The sequence below is a fragment of the Gymnoscopelus braueri genome, assembly GCF_963280865.1.
Source record: "Gymnoscopelus braueri genome assembly, chromosome: 23".
NCBI classification, from domain to species: domain Eukaryota; kingdom Metazoa; phylum Chordata; class Actinopteri; order Myctophiformes; family Myctophidae; genus Gymnoscopelus; species Gymnoscopelus braueri.
The window spans coordinates 16049934-16072693 of record NC_137625.1 but is presented as its reverse complement, the minus strand read 5'-3'; the positions used below and the strand labels follow the sequence as shown (position 1 = coordinate 16072693).

General features: G+C 42.8%; 1 protein-coding gene across 1 annotated transcript in view; it reads right to left on the bottom strand.

The window, feature by feature from the left end:
* Window positions 1-156: 156 nt before the first annotated feature.
* Window positions 157-22760, bottom strand: part of pcloa (piccolo presynaptic cytomatrix protein a) — a gene marked incomplete at both ends in the record, with an annotated part of 82862 nt that continues 60258 nt past the window's right edge. Inside the window, 15 exons of the mRNA XM_080420802.1 lie at window positions 157-300; window positions 839-984; window positions 1310-1444; window positions 2872-2933; window positions 3156-3297; window positions 6404-6679; window positions 7733-7988; window positions 8978-9049; window positions 12027-12120; window positions 13301-13327; window positions 15341-15471; window positions 15787-15837; window positions 17581-17783; window positions 18796-18860; window positions 19908-20016. Coding sequence (XP_080276928.1) covers window positions 157-300; window positions 839-984; window positions 1310-1444; window positions 2872-2933; window positions 3156-3297; window positions 6404-6679; window positions 7733-7988; window positions 8978-9049; window positions 12027-12120; window positions 13301-13327; window positions 15341-15471; window positions 15787-15837; window positions 17581-17783; window positions 18796-18860; window positions 19908-20016 — 1913 coding nt within the window. The remainder of the gene's footprint in view (window positions 301-838; window positions 985-1309; window positions 1445-2871; window positions 2934-3155; window positions 3298-6403; window positions 6680-7732; window positions 7989-8977; window positions 9050-12026; window positions 12121-13300; window positions 13328-15340; window positions 15472-15786; window positions 15838-17580; window positions 17784-18795; window positions 18861-19907; window positions 20017-22760) is intronic.

Genomic DNA, 22760 nt, shown 5'->3' with positions numbered 1-22760 from the left:
TCCGTCACTCTCCCGGTGTGTAAAGACATGAACAGATATTGAACCCGACCCCCGGCCTCATCATCATCACCCGGCAGTGGACCTGTGTGGTGCGATCCATAGAGACCAGATCAGTAATATAGATGGTGACATCTGAAGCTCTGACGGAGTCCTTGTTTATGAATGGATCTGGGCCGTGCTGGCCAGCAGTTTATGCCAGCTGACCACTCGCTTACGCAGATCCACTTTGTCCAGCCACACGTACGCCTCCCCGATGAGGGTCTTCTTCACAAACTTGCCCCCGTTCGACACCAGGAACAGCTGACGCAAGAACACGAGAAAAGAACACAATAAGGCATAATGTTGAGTATGGACTAAAACATATATGTTCATGTACAAGTGATGGAGTCAGAGATTGGATTACCTGTGGTAACCGGAACGCTCACCCCAAAACACACTCGCCCTCATTATTTTCTGTGAGAACAGACTACAGCCCCTAATGTTAAGTTAGGAAGTAACAAAAAACTTTTACAACGACAGAGGCTCGCCGTCTGAAGACGGTGACTTGAGCCACGAGAGGTACCGCCGAGCGAGCTCAGACGAGCGAGTCGCCGTGCCGAACTTCGCGAAGTCTGCTTCAACCAACTCATCGCTGTTTCTGCACCCCCGGCCCAGAGGCCGGGGGTACAGGTCGGACCCACCAAAATACCTGGTGGGTCCGACCATTCCGAGGTCGCCGGATTTGTGGGTCCGACTGTTCCGAGGTTGCCGGATTTGTAGGTCAGACCGTTCTGAGGTTTTTGACCCGGATTTGACCCGGGGCGAGCATATTTTGGGGCGAGTGTTCTTGTATACGTACCTGTAGAGAGTGGCCGGTGGGGTTCATGCAGAAGCGGAACGTCTCGTTGAACGAAGGCTCGCGGTCGTGACGACATACTCTCGTCTTCTTTTTGATGATCCTCTTTTGGGTGGCGATGTTCACCACATACAGCTTCACGTACAGGTCTACACACACGTGTGCGCGCGCGCGCACACACACACACACACACACACACACACACACACACACACACACACACACACACACACACACACACACACACACACACACACACACACACACACACACACACACACACACACACACACACACCGTCTATCAGTCTATCCATCTATCCATCTAAACCATCTGTTATTTAGGAGTCTAAAAATGCATCGATACATTGAACAGCCACTTTAATCATCACAGTGTGTGTGTGTGTGTGTGTGTGTGTGTGTGTGTGTGTGTGTGTGTGTGTGTGTGTGTGTGTGTGGGTGCGCGCGCCCTGACCTGGCAGGTGGTCTGGACTCTTGAACTTGTAGGTGATGTTGCGACACTGCAGGATCTCCAGGACCAGATGCTCTCCTTCCGTCTTCATCTCCTTCTTCAGAGCAATCTTTATCTCCCCCATCACCTGAGTCTTGCCTGCACACACACACACACACACACACACACACACACACACACACACACACACACACACACACACACACACACACACACACACACACAGTTTGTATTAATTTACTTCACATTATTTTATGATGGTGATTATATGAATGCCATTTTTATTTTTGCTATTTTTAACCCTAGCCCTGGAGCCAAAAATAGCCGATGTACAACCCAAAAAAAACAAATAATAATATTTTATTGTCACAATTTAAAACCATTTTGCATATAGAGGGGCCGCAGCCAGAGGCTATGGCTTTGGGAATCCCCGGACTAGTGAATCACAATGCACTGGCAATTATCTAACCTGCAAAACATTTGATGAATAACTATGACTGAAATGAGACGTTTGTTCTCTCTTATGTATGTGAACACCGCCCTCTGCTGGAGTTTACTGTCGACATGTGCACAGTCAGTGTGGCCTGCAAACCAATCGCTTCAGGCACCTGAAGATGTTCTGAACAGCCCGGAATGACCCCCCCAGTTGCCTTGGCAACTGAAAGGAAAAGTCATTTTTGTAAGCTTGGCAAACAAGACTCTGGTAAACCCTATTAATAAATCAAGTAAGTAAGTAGATGCAGAGGAAAGATGGAAAATGAGAACAGAACAGAGGTGAGGACAGGACGCATGTGATGAATATGTTTGTCAGACGCTGTGTTAATTTTCCTGACAGAGAATTTAACAGCTTTGAGATGTTTTCACATCTGTGAGGTTGTGTCACACTGTTCCTATGTCACGGTGGTCCTACAGTTAGGTCATGATTCTGTGACAACTCAGAACCCAATTTTGCACAGAGGGGGGAAAAAAACCCCTGGCAGAGACGCTTCTGGTGAAAGAGCAACTAATATGATACAAGTAACCAACATTACATACATTTGGATAACATAACTAGCATCTATCTAAAATAAGCAACTAGGCTTATTATAATGAGTGATGGGGCTGATGAGCCTTATTCTGAAGAGGTGAGTGCTAGGGAGCGAGGTGGAGTCTGAAGAAATGAGTGCTAGGGGGTAAGGTGGAGTCCGTGAAGAAATGAGAGCTAGGGTGTAAGGTGGAGTCTGAAGAAATGAGTGCTAGGGGATAAGGTGGAGTTTGAATAAATGAGTGCTAGGGGGTAATGTGGAGTCCCATGAAGAGGTGAGTGCTAGGGTGTAAGGTGGAGTCTGAAGAAATGAGTGCTAGGGGGTAAGGTGGAGTCTGAAGAGGTGAGGGCTTAATACCTTAAATAAACACTACAATTGAGTACACGGTACTGCCAATATGAACCCTATGCATTCAAGTGTACACAAGGACATTAATAAAAAGGTGAAAAGTATGAAAAGCTAAAATAGATTGCACAGATGAGCACGCACACACACACACACGCACACACACACGCACACGCACACGCACACACATCTAACCTTCAGAATCACTGTGTCCCATTGATGATTTCATCACGTCAGTGCCGTTTGGTATCTTTCCACTAGAGAAAAAAATAAAGAAAGGTTCTTTAATATACAGCATAAAACCTTTTTCCTAAGACATGGGTAGGAGTGGGGTAGGAATGGGGTAGAGGGGTAGGAGTGGGGTAGAACTGAGCGAATTCAGGAGATGACGTTGCGTCGTATTATTTCTTAATTCATAAAGATGTTCATATGACATTATAGGACTTTATGATGAAGGTGAACTGAGTGAGCAGACTCACAATCGTGGGACCTGGAAAATGGCACTGTCCACCTCGTTGGTCTCCCCCTCCTCATCCAATAGGCTGTAGGCGCTGCCACTCAAACCGCTGTCCAATGAGGCTGCCGTGACGGGGGCGTCGCCAGACCTATAGCCGGACCGTGCTGAGTGGAGATAGGACCACACAGGTCACAAGAGAAACACATTGGCTGCATCCAAAATTCAGCACCAACATACTATTTAGTATGCCAATTTAGGATGTGACTATTTAATATGTCCGAAAGCTTAGTAGCTACTCTATAGTACGTGAAATGCATACTAAACTTGGGAAATATTACAGTATGCAATATTGGACACTACAATGTACCACAATGCAATGCGGTAGTGACGACGATAACAACATACAAGAATTATCAAGGCGTACAGTGACCAAATTAAACGCACCTAGAATGTTGTTATTTGTTGAAACCGAGGACAGTCCAGTAAACAACGTTAACTTCTAAACACAATGATACAACAGGAACTCCTGTACTTCCACTGACCACCAGATGGGACACTTTCCTAACACGTGTGGTTTGATAAAACCGTGCGATTAATATGTCAGAAATAAAAGATTCAATCTCAAAAGAATGTTGAAAAATAGCATACACTGATTAGTGTATTTTGGACGCAGCACTGGACAAGGAGATAAACAGGAAGACAGCACTCAAAGATCCACAAATGTGCCGACAAGAGCCAGGAAACATCACTGAACAAAACAAAAGCCGTCAGAACCGAATTCATCTGTTAAATACAATTATAATCACCTCTTCTATAAATGACACAAAGCAAAGTTAAATGAAAACATTGAATCGAACTGGAATGGACATTGTAAGGGACAGCACATGAATACTGGTGAGAGGAGTGTGGACAGGTGTAGCATACTTAGCATCTTTCTCTCACATAAAGACAGGACAGTAGATGTACAGTTCTAACCCACACAAAAAGCATCAACGTAAAACGGATAAAAAGCCAGAGAAATATTACACACACAGGTAAAGACAGCAAACAAGAGGTTACGGTAGACCTTAATGGCAGCGTTAGTCATCTATATGGAAGCTCTGCGTGTTGCTCTGTGTGAGAATCTACCATCTCATTCTGTTCATGGCTAAACTAGTTTTTTTTAAAAAGTGGTTTAATTCTTGTTTATGTGTCTTAATGTAGTTCCTGTCAAAAGACAGACCGTTTGCACATTTTATGTTTTCCAAACGTGGACAAGGTGACAGTCGATAAGGCATTGAGGTCGAGTATGAGTGATGTTCTAAAGGTGCATGGATGTTGGTGTCACTCAGTATCCATGGCGACATGGTTCCCTTTGCGGCTCGTCAACACCATGTGATGGAAGGAGAGGTTCATTTAAAAAGTGTTTTAATAACCCAAACGTGAAATTGCATGAATCCTAACAGGCGTTTGAGACCTTCCCTTTCATGGTATTACTGAACCCTGTGAAAAGCCATTAACCACTTTATACTTGGCGTCCCTATTTTGGGCATTATAGGCCCAAATTCTCATAAACGGCAAAAATGGCCGAGTGTGTAGGGCCTAAGTGGCTAAGGAAGCATGTCTCGATGCATGTTTCTGAGTGCCACTCTCTTTCTATTCCTGTCATCTTTAAATTGCTTTTTCACATTCCCTTCTTTGTTTCCTCTCTGCAGGTGTGCGTTAGTAGTAGTTTCCCATCATCCTCTCTTTTTCTCTCACTCTCTCTCTCTCTCTCTCTTTCCTCCACCTCTCTGCTTCAGTCACACGACAGGAGAGGAGGACTCGTGGGGGGGGGGGGGGGGGGGAGGGGCGACTCTCACCTCCGGCGGCCTGCGGCCTCTCTTCCGACGCGGCTTTCCTGAGGGTCATGTGTCTGCCGGCCGCTCTGCTCCCGCTGGCCGCTGCGATCGAAGGCAGGGCGGGCAGCCAATCGGACGCTTTCTGCACGGTGAGCACGCCCGCCACACTGTGTCTGTGGTGCCTCAAGGTGAGGCGGCCTCTTTGGCCCGGTGGTCGGATGGCAACTGGCGATGTTTTTTTTTTATTTTGTTTTTGTTTTGCAGAGGTCAGAGGTCACGCCAGGAGACAAAGGTCATGGCCGGATGGGTCAAAAGTCAACATGGGGGGAGGGAGGGAGGGAAGGGGGAGGGCAAGATGGACACTCAGAGAGCGGTATATCTTCATCATGGCAACCAGCTTGACTGTCAATCACATGCAGCCACCAGTGCGCGGTGCACATGTGCCCCGCCCACATATCACTAAAGGGGGCGGGGTTGTGCAGCGTCTACTGAAGTGCATTGTGGGTCCAGTTGTAGTCAAAACAGAGAGAGGGGGGAGGGGGGCAGTGGACTACATGCACAGCGATATCACTGGAGCAGCTTCGCAACAGAGCCGTCCGTCGTTTGTTAATAGAACACAAATCAAAAGGAACTCAAACCAAAAAAAAAAAAAGTTAGTGATATTTAAGGGCAAAAGGAGGGGAGCAACTTTCTTCTGTTTCAGTGTATGCTTAAAACAATCCGAAGTGTCCGACTTTTAGCTATGATGTCGATCAAACATGTCTATGAATCTTTGTGAGATCATTTATGTAATGTTATCTAGCGAACAACTCTACTCATTAGATGTGTAATACATTGTTTTCTAGTTATGGGAACATGGGTGATTTGTCTGTGTCCTGACAGCGATCAACAGAACACTGATCTGACACTTTCACTCTGCCTGTTGGTCTTGCGTCCGACTTAGCAAAAAGCAACAGTGTTGTTTTCCAAATGTCATTGGACTATCAACAGAAGTGAAATCTAGTGCAAATCTTTGCTTTGAACTAATACATTAGAACTTGATTACTATTAATATTTTTTGTATTTTAATTGTTTTAATTCTTCATTATATCATAAGCTTAATCATATATTACATACATTATTAATCAATAAGATTAAAACATAATTAAAGGTTAAATTAATTAATTAAAAGGTTGAAAAACAGGCGAGCGACCAGAAAGGGCGCTACGGTGCGGGTGAGGAGCTCAGCTAGGATATTCCAAACGATGGTGAGTAAGGTACAGAAGAAAAGCGTAGTGACGAGGACACACTGTTGACACGAGGAGGAGGGGGAGGGGGAGGGGGGTATATAAAAGAGAGGAAACTGAGGAAAAAGGAAAAATAAACTAAAGAACGTAACAGAAGGTGGAACAGATGAGTGCTAGGAGGCCATGCGGCGGAGCGGGAGGCTTTTATTTGCGTCTTGGTTTACTTGATTGGAGGCGTTGGGGCTGCTGCTGCTGCTGCTGCTGCTGCTGCTGGTGCTGAGGCGAGTCGCCCGTGCAGGCTACGGCGGCAGCGCTTTCACCGCTTCCAGTGGTGCTGTCTCGGTGGTGGTGCTGCCGCGAGGCGGCGCTTTTGCCGGAGCGCGAAGCGCCGCGTGAGCGAGCGTGCTGCTGACCGTGTCCGTGGGTTTGGCTCTCGGACGGGGAAGGCTTCGAGGTGGCGGGGCTACTGTGAGATTTCTCATTGGCTGCCGCCTGCGTGTCTAAAACAACCAGATTCACCAAATTACCAAAAACTGCGAGAGGCCGACCTACAGTCTGTTAGCTGTAGTGCTTGCTGAGTCGTGTGTTACACCGATTAGCTGACTTGTCTTGTAACTTGATTTAATCCCATTGTAATTTGAATAATATTTAGCACCAAATCTGGGTAGAATTCAAAGCCTTCCACGGCCACGTTGCCCTCAGTGACGGGAAAAGCAGCATTGAGGGAAGCTAAAGGCCTCTGAGCTGAGTGAAGACATGGCAACCAAAAAGAAAACACAAAGCAGCGGAAAAGCGTGAAGCTGAAGCTAACATGGGCAATGAAGAGTGGATATAGAAGGGTCTTGTGTTGATAATCAGAGAGATAGATAGAGAGTAGGTAGAGAGAGAGAGAGAGAGAGAGAGAGAGAGAGAGAGAGAGAGAGAGAGAGAGAGAGAGAGAGATAGGTATTTACTGTAGGCAGGCAGGCAGGTAGGTAGGTAGGTAGGTAGGTAGGTAGGTAGGTAGGTAGGTAGGTAGGTAGGTAGGTAGGTAGGTAGGTAGGTAGGTAGGTAGGTAGGTAGGTAGGTAGGTGGAGAGAGAGAGAGAGAGAGAGAGAGAGAGAGAGAGAGAGAGAGAGAGAGAGAGAGAGAGATGAGGGGGAGATGAGAGAAAAACAGTGACAGCTGGAGAGTAAGTAAAGTAAAACAACTATTAACCACATTAACCCTGGTGTCCCTATTTGGGCACATTTTAAGAAGTTTAAAAAATTGGCAATCTACAAGCTCACAACGCCTTGTGAGCTTGTAGATTGTCTACTTTCGCTATTTGTCATACAACAAAGTATACAGGGCTTGAGTGGTTAAGGAAGAAATAAAGGAGAGAGACAGCGAGAGAGAGAAGAAAAATGGAAGAGAGAAATCTTGGGAGAAGAAGGGAATGACAGAGGAGAGAAAAACACAGAGATCCAACAGAAGACAGAGAAGGTTGTGAGGTTGTGTGTAGGAGGTGGTGGTGGTGGAGGTGGAGGTGGACGACTTGGGCAGGTAAAGAAGGTAACGCCATCATCTCCTACCCTTGGCTGGATCGGGGAAGATCCCGTGACTGCGGCTCTTGATGACCGACGACTTGGGCGACTCCTGGCTGTCCTGCTGGGCCGAGCCGGCCGTCTTCGGCGAGGAGTGTTGGGACTGAGAGGACGGTTTGGAGGAGTGCTGCCGGCCCTGGCTGGAGTGGGACCGCCGGTGGTTATCGCCCTCGCTCTGCTCCTTCAGAGGGATCCAGCGGGGGATGTTGTCCAGCTGGACCGTGTTGGACAGGTCTATGAGGACCTATGGGTGAAACAGAATATAAACAGTCATTCAATGGTGCGTTCAAAACGCCAGGCGCACCCTAACCCTAGTAAAGTTTGTTTGTATAGAACATTTCAACAACAAGGCAATTCAATGAGATTTAATAATAAGAATAATAAAAAATATCTATAAAAGGCAGCAGCAAACAGGAAGGTTTTTAGCTGTGATTTAAAAGAACTGAGAGTTGTAGCAGACCTGTGGTGCTCGGGTGCCCAGATACTGTATGTGGTGCATAAAAACGGAACGCTGCTCCATGTTTAGTTCTGGTTCTAGGGACATGAAGCAGACCTGTCCCAGATGACCTCTGAGGTCTGGATGGTTCATATCAGAAATATAATTTGGCCCTAAACCATTCAATGCTTTAAACCAACAGTATTTTCAAATCAATTATTTGACGTACAGGGAGACTGTATAAAGATCTAAGAACTGGAGTGATATGCTCCACTTTCTCTGTATTAGTAATGACTCGATGAGCAGCATTCTGAATCGAATGCAGTCGCCTGATTGATTTTGTTAGGGAGACCAAGACACGTTACAGTAATCACGTCTGCTGAAGACGACCCAAAGGCTTCTGCTCCAGTTAATCCGCAATTACGAATTGATGGCTAACACAAGATTTATTAGGTGACTAGTGCAGTGCCTGTTCAGAGCGGGCCGGTTCTGGAGAACCGCTTATCCTATCTGCTTCACATTCGACACTGCCCTGGTTCTCAGCAGTATATCCACCAAGTTTGAAGGAAGGACAGGTAGACACACTTACAACACACGCACACTCACACATACATTCATATATACATAAAATAAATAGGCAAAGTTGACTGTCATGCTGAATATTGTTAAGCATAGTAGTCATATTGATTGATAGAATATCAGACTGTACTCCCTTTTTACTTGACATTATTATGTTTTATTATACGAATATGACTATTTATTTATGAATGTAGATGCAAGCTGTAAAATGATCTTACCTCCCCTAAGAAGTCATTGGAGGAGCACTTGTCGTAGTCCCACACGCTCACTTCTAAGGTCTTTTTCCTCAGCTGAAATGCACATGTCGAAAGGGTTAAGTTACACACACAAAAAACCACCACCTTATCTTGGCCGAATGACAGGGGGGGGAAAAGAAACAAAATGACAACAAGCGTTAGATAGAAATGGTTTGATGTCAGCATCAAGCGAAAACAGACATCTAAGACTGTCTAAGACATTTTAAACACGCATACCAAGAAAAACCCCAACAAAACACATAAGTCTGTGATTGATATGGGCTCAGTGGATCATGTAAAATAGGATAATTAACTCCCGATGGTGTTGCCATCTGCTCTGCAAAAACGATTGACCCCCCTTCAATCACAGGGGAGAATTATATTAAGAACAGTTCCGCACTGGTAGTCAGGGCCCCCAGCGGCAGGCGGGGAGGGGGGGGGGTGATTTGTCGACTCAAACCACCAAGTAGACGGGGAAAAGGTACAAGTGAGGTCATGCTCAGTGCAACGGTAATTAACACTAAATCTACTGGAGACAAAAGACTGTTGAGTCTCAGTAGCCTAATGTAGAATGGTAGGTACTGAAGGATATTGTGATGTGTTTGTTTGTTTGTTTGTTTGTTTGTTTGTTTGTATGTATGTCTCAGTATTTCAGTGTGTTTTTGCCAATCTTCTACATTCACACGTTTTTTTTAAATTCTTTGAACATTTTGGAAGATTTGTGAAGGTTTTCCCTTATGACCAAAATATGAACGGCAGGTAGAATGTGGTTAATATAATATGCTGCTTCTGTGCATTGCCAGTTACCCTGTACAAGGATTGTCTGTGAAATAGTGCTTGTGTGTGCTTGTATCGGTGTATTTAGGTTATTTAGTTATGAAAGTTAAAGTTTTTCCATACTGGTATTGTACAAATGAAACATGGTATTTTTTAAACCTAACACTAAACCAAAACAACAGTGCCTAACCTGAATTAAAATGAATGAATTAAAGTTAAACAAAATAAAGAATAGAAGTCAATCAAGGCTTCATTATAGATAAACGTTTTGACACATAGTCTTCTTCAGAATGAGACAAACACAACACTCCTTAAATAGTAACTAGGGCTGGGACTCGATTAAAAATAATTATCTAATTAATTAGAGGCTTTGTAATTAATTAATTAATCGAAATTAATTGCATGTTTAATCGCATATTAATATTTGACCTGAGAAGCTATTTCTTTTCAGTTCAAACTGATTTTGGTATATGAGTGAATCAATGAGTGCATCAATCAATACGTTTGAGCAACAAAATATAGTTTTTTGTGGTGGTACTAAACAGACCAACAGATCAGTGCAAGTTTTACCATAAAGTGTGAGTCTGATCGGCTTCTTCTCCCATTGCGTGCACTGGGGTTTGTTGTCTGTTGGTTGGTGCACTGGTATGATCGGTACGCCTGAAACTCGTCCAGTGAGAAGCAAAAACTAAGCGCGATTAAAATGCGATTATTTTTTTTTATCTTTAATCTAATTTTTTCTGTAATTAATTAATCGAAATTAATCCGTTTAAGTCCCAGCCCTAATAGTAACACCTCAGACTAGCCACCAATCAGTGCTGGGCTGCAGTGAGCACACAGGTACAGTCAGTGTGCTCCGAGTGTCTGTTGACTTACTCAAGTTAAAAATAAGACTGAACTATTTATATATAAATAAATATACAACAGCCAGAATACAAGAACAAAGAATGCAGAACAAACAAACAATAATAACAAAAATAAATAAATAAGTTAAACAAAGCCTTAACCCCCTCCACCCGCCCAAAAAAAGGAAAACAGCCTAACCACAACCAAAAATTACAGCAAACCCATAATTGAGTAAACATGGTCCTCATTTTAATTTGTACAATGAAGCTTTTTATTAAGTACACTCCAAATTGCTAAAACCTTTCGTCTCTTTGAGGGACGTTAGCTTTGTGTACGACATATATGCACCCGGGTGAGAACACGTTGCTTTTTAGGGCTGTGGTTCTCAATTTAAGTTCCAGGGACCCCAAGGGGTCCTTGAGGGGGTTCCAGGGGGTCCCCAGGTAAATGATTGATAGTTAGGAACCAAATGAACCGCAACGACTTTTTTGAATGGACCTTTTAAAATGTGCCTAATAAAATATTCAATCAATCAATCAATCAGGGGTCTGTAACTCCACGACTGTACAAATGGACCCTTCCATTTGTCCATTTTCAGAGTTAAAATAACACAGAGACTTTTACAGTGTAGATTCGGGTCCCAGAAATTAACAAGAAAATCCTAAATCCATCGCATTGATTTAAAAATTCTACTTTTAGTTTTTAAAGCCTTAAATGGCCTCGCGCCACAGTATATTTCTGATCTAGTTTCTGCACCTCCTTGCCCCTCTATGGTTTGCCCCAACTGCCACTCACTGCACTAACATAGCCCGCCAGCCCCACCCCCTCACCCCCTTGTGCTTCAACTGCATGGAATAAGGCTGTTCGCGTGTGTGTGTGTGTGTGTGCGCGCGCGTGCATGTGCGTGTGTGCGCATGCGTGTGTGCGTGCTCGTTTGTGCGCGTGTGCATGCGTGCGTGTGTGGTGTGGGGCTCATGTCTGGCTTGCATTACCCTCTAGCGTTGGTTCTACAGAATTGCCTGGGGGGCGCTGAAAACAAGCGCTCCCCTTTCAATTTCCCTGGAATGCCAATTTCCCTGTAACATATATATATATATATATTTTTTTCTCCCTTCTTTACTTTCATGCTCTCCTATCTTTGGTGTTTTTGTTTGAGGTATTGCTTTATGTTTCTTTTACTATACTGTATTTATTAGGTTATGCTATTGTGAATGTAAAGCACTTTGGGTCAACTTCTGTTGTTTTTAAATGTGCTATATAAATACAGGTGACTTGACTTGACTAAATGGGCCTAAGGAGGCCTAATCAATGCATATCAAACTGGGGGTCCTTGAAATTAAAAAGGTTGAGAATCACTGCTTTAGGGAATGTTTACCAGTGTAAAAAAAAAAAAAGTCCCGTGCCGTACCTGCTCCAGGTGTATGTTCTTATAGATGACCGTCTGGTTCCACTCTGGGTTCTGCGTCCTGCCAGCATGTTTGGACCTTCTCTTATTTTCAGCGCTGCAGGAACACACAACACACCGACACTCTGGGTCAAAGAATGAGGCGTACCGGAACGTACGGACGGGAGCGGAGTTCACGGGGAGAACCACAATGCAACGAGCAACAACACAGGAGCAACTATGTCACGCTACGCTGCAAAATCCAACCGGCATCAATTTAAACCCGGGAGACTTAAACAAGCACTCGGGATTTTGCAGTGTAGAAGGCGATGTATGAGAGCGATGTAGTGTTTAGGTGATGCAACATGAGACCACAGTGTAAAAGCCTGATCTATACTCCGTGGAGGGACGGCGTATAAATGAAGCTTATGGATGCCAAGAGACTTTGAACACAATGTATTTACGTATATGGGTGATATATGTACTGTTATGATGTGATGAGATGTTGAGGGGTGTCAGTTTCAGTCTAATGTAGAACTAGGGTATATACTGTAGCAGGGTACGGAAGGGGTACATGACAATATATGGCAGAGGTTCTACCACAATGCCTCATGAGGAGTTTAGATGTATTTTGTGAAAGGAGAAAATAAAGAATGCAGGGCAAAGTCATGGCGTGCGTGTGTGCGTGTGTGTGTGTGTGTGTGTGTGTGTGTGCGTGTGTGTGTGTGTGTGTGTGTGTGTGTGTGTGTGTGTGTGTGTGTGTGTGTGTGTGTGTGTGTGTGTGTGTGTGTGCGTGCGCACAGTATACTGTATGTTTAGTGTATTATTGAGCCAGCAAAGGCTCAATGAAGGACACTAGTGGAGGTTTCTGAACACAAGCACAAGATCAATCAACCCAGGAGGTGCAGGGCTCTATGTTATGGTATCAAATCACAATGGAATAGGAAGACAAACAGGGCGTCTAACTGGGAGAACACAAGAGTTAGTTGGGAAAGAGGAGGTTATCATCGGCATACAGTAGTATGTTACAGTGATATGGCTGATGTTAATATTTTAGTTTAAAGGGATAGCCTTGCTCTAAATTGCAGGGGGGGGGGGCACAGGGTGACACAGAAGTGTGTCAGGGTGAAAGGGGTTTGGAATCACTGAGCTAAATTGACTTCCGCAAGCAATGACCGACCAGTTGGGGTTAGAGTACGGCATGGACAGTTCTACAACCTTGACCATCCAACAACCAAATTTCAACCAAGGCAAAACAAAGGACCAAGTGTCATAATCAATGTGGGCAAGTCACATACCTGGCGTTCTGGACAACCATGACCTGACTGAGGGGTCCAGCATGCATTAGATATAGAAAACAACATACAGAAACAATTGTCAGTGGGCAGTGAGGGGTCAGAGCGGGTCTGTGGATGCTCTATGTATGTGTGTGTGTGTGTGTGTGTGTGTGTGTGTGTGTGTGTGTGTGTGTGTGTGTGTGTGTGTGTGTGTGTGTGTGTGTGTGTGTGTGTGTGTGTGTGTGTGTGTGTGTGTGTGTGTGTGTGTGGGAAGAGGAAAGTGTTATTGGTGCATAGACTAAAAATGAATGGACGTGGTGACGAGAAGTCACTCATTGGTTTGTAGAATCCCATTTTCAAGCTTCTAGCCCGATATTTTGACCGTCGCCATCTTGGATTCGACCGTTCAGCATGTCATCATTTTGCAACCATCGTGACCATAATTGGACGGACGGAATGGTGGAGCTGGGGACATGCATTGCTGCACCTCGGTCCTTGTCAACTGACTTGACTTGTCAATCACAACATAGCCATGAAGTAAAGCATACGCTGCTTTATCCTCTATTTTACTCTAAATGGGAACATCATTTACATGTTTTACATGTAAATGAACATTTTGTTGTACTGAAGAAGACTTGAAGCAAGCGAATGAGAACATGAACTCATCAGGGAAATGTCTGAGTTATAAATCAGGTGAGAAGTAGACTTCTACATAATCTGATTCATTATTTTTTTTTTTTTACAAATAGTAGAGTCTCCCCCTGCTAGCCATTAAATTCATTAAATTCTGCAGGTTAAATTCACTTCCACATTGGCTTCATTTCTCATACTCGGAGCTTCCTGACTGTGTAGAGAGCAGATAATTTAGATTATAATTATGTGTGTTTGTTACATCTCGTGTTCCCTTGGATGGAGTAGCAACAGGGGCAGGCGGTTGAGATGTGTTGTCATATTTTGCTTTCGTGTTGTGGAGGCACACATACAGTATATATGGGTGTAAGAACATGAACTGCTGAGCTAAGAGCTGTGAGTGTAAGTGCAAGCAGTGTGACACACACTTGCACTGTGCACATGCATTATGGTATCCACTTTTATCTGAAATGGCCCCTGTAAATACATCAGCAATTCTCCAGGGACCCCACAGATAGCTCAGGAAAGGTGGGCGAGCCAATTATATTATACTTACAGCGTAATCACCCTGAGCAAGGAACCCCAGAATAAAAGTGTGGCTCATATTACAACCAAATATGGGACCTATTGATTTTCCATGCCCCAGAACCTAGAAACCCCCATCAACAACGGCGATGTCGACACAAGTACAATCTTAAGCCCATATAATTTACATTATTAGTTCCGCTTGTCGTTTTATATTGATTAGGAGCTGATCAGTCCCTTAACAGGGAGGCGATGTAAAATTACCTCATTGGTCTTAGATTTGTAAAACATAGGGCCCACCCAGTGAACAGGTTAAAAATAGGTGTGATGAAATTGATACCAGGAGTGGTTGATGTGCTGTACACTCAAACATGTCATGGCAAGCCAAAATCAATTGTGAATCGATTTTTAAAATGAATGGAAATTAGGTTAGAGGCTTCGAGCTTTACAAAATGGCTGCTGTTGAATCTGGACTTGAATGAGAATGTCACTATGAGTGTATTACTCAGGACAGACTCAAAATTATGGCTCCCAATACCAGCTGATAGTGACAGTTCTATGAACACTAATCTATCTCACTGGTGAACATGGGGTCATGTCGACCTCATCATCATTGTTTCTCAATCAGTAGTTTCTCAAACAAAACTGTTGCTACCTGTAAACGTGCAAGACTGTTCAGACAAATTAACTGTTAAACACCATTATGAATCCTTAAGTACTAAAGATTTGTATATTTTACAGTATATTTAATATAATTCATCTCCATCCAAACTGCCTCCCACCTCCAATTTTGAGTAGGCATAGCCTCTTACTCATAATAATAATATCCAATACTCATTGATTTTTAACAGTTTAGGGTTTGTGTGTCGGTGTGTGTTGGGATGTCTTTGTTTGCCCTTGACTCACCCTCTCCCTGGCAGAAGGTAGACTTTAACAAAGGGGTCGGAGTAGCCATTGTTGTCCCGTGGGGCGAGGTTCCTGGCCTGGAGAACGTGGACGATCAAGTTGCCCAGCTGTTTGTCGTAGTGGATTTGAAGCTGCAACAAGCCGAGCGGAAGCGGAACAGTATGTTGGAATCAAAGGGGGACAAAAGAAAACAAAAGAAAACAAAAGAAAACAAAACCGTTTCGGAGGTTCTAGATATCAGACTATCCTATCGTAATCGTAAGAATGATGTTCTACAACCATGGTTGAATGTCATGGCAATCCAGACACTTCAAAACAGAATAAATGTAAATACACTGTACATAATTTTGGTGAAACACTGTTATGAAGTCAAGTCATGTTTATTCATATAGCACGTTGAAAAACAACAGCAATGGACCCAAAGTGCTTTCCAATAAAAGATGTACCTGTATCTCTCCAGAGACAGGGTGGGACTGGGTCTTGACCACCTCTGCTGTCTGGAAGACAAGAGATGAACATACTTATATATCATCGCTGTCGAGCAGAAACCATGTATCGCTCTAAATGTAATATCGCATGTTTTTTCAAACATAAAGGCCCTACTTTATACTAGCAAATATATATAATATATTCGCTATTTTCTTTTTAAATCAACACGTTCTTTATTTCATTTCCTGCTGGCATAATGACATTGTGATTCCAACACACATATACACATTCATCATGAGCTCCTGTCTTAAGATAAGAGCTTGAAAATCCATTCTTTATGTCATTTAAATTCCAAGATATTACTATGCTCCATGGTCCAGTAGTTATCACCTGATGAAAGATTGTTTTTTTGTTTTTTTGCCATGGCTTGTCTCCAGTAAACACACTAATATATCTAATATATCTTTAGTTGTTTTACTTACTGTATTTCTGAGTGTGCCAGTGAGGAGCCCGCCAAGAGAATGTAACACCTCCATCCTACCACTCCCGTTCAACCCCTAGTTTTTATATTTTGTAAACTTTTTGCCTATAATGACAGCCCAAAATACTTATGCCATGGCTTAATGTGGTTAACCCCATGTGGTTCTCAAACTTTTTCATGTCAAGGACCCCAAAATAGTATGCATTTGTGCCCAAATTCCAAAATTGAATATCAAAACACATCTACGAGCGGCTATTCATCTAATAGTATATAGGTGTGTATATAGGTGTAAAGTGGTTAAACAATTTTGATGTCATATTAAAAGGGTATTAAAGTGATTTCCTTTGGTTAAAATAAGTGTTATAGCTCAATATTCTGATGGTACTCATTGATATAGAGTGTTTGTTCAGTAACAGGAGTCTCCATGTCTCTCCAGCTCTTTATTAAAGGATACCAATTTTATCTAATCAAGATAGAGAACTCAGACAGGATACAGAATAAACAAGTGAAATTGGAAGTGATGACACATAGAAATGAGCAGAACAAAATTGGAACTGGAACATTATAAAAATGAAGCTAATAAATGGGTATTCTCTCCTGATTGGCTGGACCCCTCAGTCAGGTCATGGTTGTCCAGAACGCCAGGTATTTGACTTGCCCACATTGATTATGACACTTGTACCTACAGTACCTAAACAATTATTTTCTGTTTATCAAAGAGCTGGAGAGACAGGGAGACCCCTGTTACTGCATTGTGAGCTTGTCGGCTATTTTCAAATGGCCGAAATGCATATAGGGCTGAAGTGGTTAATGTATGTACTTAAAGGGATATTTCACTTTCCCCCAAAAATTGGGTCATTTTATCATCTACTCAGACTTTTGGGAGCACCCCGGACAGTTTTTAAGTTGCTTGATTCAGTATTTAGATATTTGATATTCATTTTACAAACCCACTGTAACTTCAAACTCCATTTTAACCATGATAGATTAATCGGAAACACCCGTCCTTGGTTCTGGTGACTGATATTGTCCTTCTAATACGTGTTTTTATTTTTTTATTTTTCAATTTATTTTTTATATCTTTTTTGGAAAATAAAATAAAATGTAAAGTTATAATGGGTTTTTATAGCGTGTCTGATAAAATGTATATCAAATATCTAAATACTGAATAAAGCAACTTAAAAACTGTCTGGGGGGCTCACAAAAGCCTGAGTAGAGACGATAACATGACCAAAACATTTTTTGAAAGTGAAATATCCCTTTACGTACAATACTTGAGTACACGCACTTAGTTACTTTACACCACTGCCAACCACACAGACTCCCTCACCTTGCCGCCGTGGCGCTTCTTGCTGATGGACGGTGAGCTTGGCTGAGCGGGGCTGGAGGCCGCGGAGGCGGAGGTGGCGGGTGGAGCCGAGGAGGTGGAGGTGGTGGTGGAGGGCTGCTGGGGAGCCTGCTGCTGGGACACCTTCTGCAGCTCGGCTGCCAGCTGCTGGGGATCCACACCTGGAGACCTGGGAGGCCTGTCACCTGGGAGACGCATGCACATCATTCGTTGATTGATTTTGACAGCAAAAAAAATAAAAGTATTTTGAATAAAATTAAATTTAGTTTTAGTCATATTTTTTAGTAATCTGAAATGTTTTAGTTTTTGTCTATAGTTTTAGTCGACTAAATATCATAAGATTATAGTCGACTAAATCTACAGTTGATTTAGCTGATTAAAATGTATGTTGGCGGTGCCTTGATGGCGTTGTAATGGCTGATTTTACACTTGGTTGCATGCTGAAAATAGCCGATCTATTCTGTCGCGTTCTATTTTCAGAACGCGACACCCGAGCACAACCAAACATAAAATGTCTTTTAGTTCTACTGGATCTCTTCTCCACTAACTCCCAAACATTTTATTCTAGTTTTTATTTGTTGACGAAATTGTCAATATATTTAGTCAGTCTTAGTCATCATAGCATAGTTTTTATTTCGTTTTTATTTATTTTTCGTCCCTGAAAAAAGGTAGTTGACGAATATTTTTCGCCATAGTTTTAGTCGACGAAATCAACACTGATGCAAATGATATGAACACAGGGTTTAATGTAATGCAATGCATTTTCTTAACCACTTTCTTTAAGCAACGTTTCCCAAACACTGGGTCAGGACCCATTCTTGGGTCACAGACCCATTTTAATGGATCGTAAGTAATCATCTTTTTTTTTTAAATAATTTCCTAAAGAATATTTACATATATTTCAACATAAAACAATTTAAAATGAGCAACATTTTGCTACATATTTTTTTAAATGATAGAAAAACATGCGACGTAGGAGTGAGGGGCTGCTACGCGGCCTGAACTGTAGTAGATTAAAAGTTTGTTGATAGTATTCGGGAGCTTCCATGCAGAATAGGGGGGTCTGTTGTTGACAAAATGATAATCTCGTACCGATCAGTAGTCTGCAGTGTTTTGCACTGCAGGCTGAGGTGACCTGAGGTGACCATCACCTCAGCTCGACGGAGGTGATGATCAAAGAGAGAGAGAGAAAATCACCTTTAGCGGGCTCATGGAAATCCAGCTGCTGGGAACTCTCTGAGTCAGCCAACATATTTAGATCACTATGAGAGAGAGAGAGAGAGAGAGAGAGAGAGAGAGAGAGAGAGAGAGAGAGAGAGAGAGAGAGAGAGAGAGAGAGAGTTAGGAAGTCATACATTATTTAAAGTTCAAGGAAAAAACTGAAGGAAAACTGAAACGGAAGAGAAAGGAGAAGGCAAGCGAGGTGACAGACATCCTGAAATGACTACGAATCACACCTCCAGTACACTAAGAGCTATTTCAAATGGAAGGTCATGATGCTTATCAGCAGGTGTTCCTGGATCCATTAACATTCGGTTTAAGGTTAAATCCCAGCTTGATCGTGACATTCATGAAAGGCAGTATTACATAAGGCAGACAGGATGCAAGTGTAGAGAGAGAGAGAGAGAAAAGACTGAAAAGTGAAAGACGGAGGAGAACGATGACAGCAGGTGAAAGAAGATAAAGGTGGGGAAAGAGAGACGGATGAGGGGGGTTGAGAGAGGCAAATGGGAGAGAGAGAGAGAGACAGACAGAGAGAGGTACACAGTATTTTTTTATTAATTACTCATTGCTGTGAATACATAAACATACTTGTTTATGTTGAAATGCATGAATTGCAAGCAATACTGATACGTATCAAACAAAAACATATTGTATCATCAACTAGGCAGAAAAAGTATTTCCATTCATCTTATTGTTATACATTAGTACAATCAATAATCAATTACTTTTTAATAAATTTTGGCTGTTTGAGTGTGTGTGTTTTTAGATCATGTTTATCCTATGTGTTGTTTGTTAATTTGTATGTTTGCTGCTTTTGTTTTATTTTTACATGAGTAATGTTGTCATCGTTTCATTAGTTATATCCTAATTTCTGTGGAAATAAAGTAGGCCTTTTTACTTTTATTTCTATAGTTTTTAACTTTTTAATCTAGTTTTTTCCTAATAAAGTTGTTTTTATTTTGTTTTCGGTTCTGTAAAGCGACTTTACTCAAAAAAGCGCTATATAAATTGTATGTATGTATTATTATTATTATTATTTTTATAAGATTATAAGATTGGGTGCAAGAACGAAAGGATGAACTTACAGCCTGACGCAGAGCTCTGCCTCGCCACACTGCTGTCCCACAAGCCCCTGCACGTCTTCATACGTCTTCCCCGACAGAGGGACGCCGTTCCACTCCAGGACTTGCATTCCTACACGCACACATCGTACAATAACACATGCACATGTTAACAATTACACACACACTCACACACACACACACACACACACATGTGTACAAATACACATTAACACAGGAGCACGCACACAAACAAACACGCAGTCCACAGCAGGAAAATTATTAAACCTCAAACAAAATATAGCCTGATGAATTCATTCCAAAGTTCTGTACATCACACCTAAAGCTACAATCCGGGACTTATTTGAATGAATCAAACGCTATTTTAACCAATCTGTATGGTAGAGTATATTAATACAATATAACTAGAACATCTGCAGCGATTGGAAGTGGTCTCCCTGTATCGGGTAGGACACCTACTGGTTTACAATGTCGATAAAGGTATTTGACGCAGCAGGCGGTGCAACAGATTGGACACTTATAGTGTTATCATCTGTATTGTGGTTTGGACATCGTTGCAGTTACCTCTCCGTCTGGAGAGGACATAAAACGTCCAGATTGTAGCTTTAATGATCAGACCTATTCTGAGCAAAATGTGTGACCAGGTACTGTAGCATATGTCTAATGCATAAGATTTCTTGTAATCAGATTTCAGTACACACACACACACACAGTTATCAGTATTCTAACACAGGGAAAAACATTATTGCAGCATGGTGTGTTTGAATGATAATGATGTGACATATCTGGCCAGACATTTAGCATTTAGCCTCAATATAGTGGCAGCAGCATTAGGCTAATAATCCACTGAGCTAGCCAAAGTGTCACACTGCCTTTTATCTGCAATTATCATTAAAGTGTGAGGCGTTAGAAGTGCAATCAGTAGCTATACCCCCCCCCCCCCCCCCCAACCTACTCCCAGCTATGAAAACGTTGTCTGTCTGAGAGCTGGGGAGGAACTGATCCTTATTAACCTCAAGTGAACCCGGGACGTCAAGGTTCAAACGAGTCCACACACACGCACGGCACGGCAAACGGCAAACGGCAAACGGCCCACTGCACAGCACGCCACGCACCCTGCCATCTGGCAGGACTTACACAGGTTCAAACAGCTCTTCAGCGGGTTCCATGATTTGCGTCGCACTCGTAAGTCTTGCGCTGCTGTGTGTGTGTGTGAGCAACATTGTGCTGAATCAGGGGTCTTCAACAAGGGGGTCCGCGGGACCCCTAGCGGGTCCCCAGAGTTACTACAGGGGTGCCACCAAATCTTTGTGTGACAGGATATTTATTCTTTATACATTAACCACTTGAACCCTAGCATCCCTATTCTGAGGGGAACTTTAGCTAAAAATAGCAGATCTACAAGCTCACAACGCCTCTCAACGTGAGGCGTTGTGAGCTTGTAGATCTGCTATTGTTGGCGTAGAGGGAAAAGAGAGCAGACCAAGTAAAGAGTGAAAGGTCAGGTTTTCAGAAGTATTGACAGTTTAAGTGGTTAAATGCCTGAAAATACACATTAACATGAATCCAACACACTGTAGACTGATGATGCTGTCAAACAAAAAAGTTTAATATGCAACACAATCAGACTCAGAATCAGACATCCTCGGCCTATATCTGCCTTGATTGCTGTGGTAACGACGTAATGCCATACTGTAGGCGCGAGCAATGCTTAATTTATACTTGCCGAAAATAGCCAGATCTACAAGCTCACAACCCGTCACAGCACAAGGCGTTGTAAGCCTGCGGATGTGCTATTTAACCGTGAGCGACAGAATTGTACAGCAAAGTAAAAAATCTGGTTTTAATCACATTTCAAACCACAAAGGAATGTGGTTCAAATCTGATTCACACCGTTCAGACTTTTAAAAAAAAACCTTGATCAAAACAAAGATGAACGCGCATGCACGTACGTACATGCAGGCTTGTATTGTCACTCCCCGCTATGTTTGACACTGTTCACACCACTGTGAGACATCGTGTTCCGCTATCATCCTGTTGGCTGTGCCACAGCACATTACAGGCCTTCTGTTCGGTCCCGACAGGACGTCCAAATCAATGTCTCAAGGAACAGAACCACAGAACAGACACATCTTCACTGCTGGAATGTCCCAGACATCAACGTTTGTTTGTTTCTCTACTACAAGGCCTACAACATGTGCTGTAGCTGTAAATGTCTTCCAGGTTCAGTAGAGGGTTGGGTTCAGTTAGACTGAGGTTTTCTGATCCAGTCTAGAGAGAATCACTGGATGGTCTGTGATCCCAAAAATTATTCCCAAACCAGGGGTGTCATATAGTTGTGGTCCTACCCATAAACATGTAATATCTTATGAATCTGTCAAGTACTTCTTGGATTCCATTGTTTTGTATGTCCATGGTGAGACTAGGATACTCATAGGCTCTGTGCATAACTGTAGGGATGGAAATGAAATTAAGATTTGTAAATACAAGTGGGGATTAGATATTGGGAATCATCTGTGTAAAGACCAGAATGTTCCCATTCTGGTTCAGCGGCTGCAGAATGTTCTCTTGCTTGTCTAATAAGTACGATATTTGAAGTGACTTTGTAGCCTGCAGACAGCATGTTTACAAGACACAGTAAATCAGAAGGAAGGATGAGGAGCCATGGCATAGACTAGAGAGAGGGATGGAGGGATGGATGGATGGATAGAGGGAGGGAGAGATAATAATGAACTGTGGAGGCGGGACAGAGGAGAATGGAGAGAGGACAGACGAAATGTGGCCATACACACCAACATGCACAATAACAAGCATATCCATTTTTAGACTCTCAAAATGAACCACTTTCACCCCGGT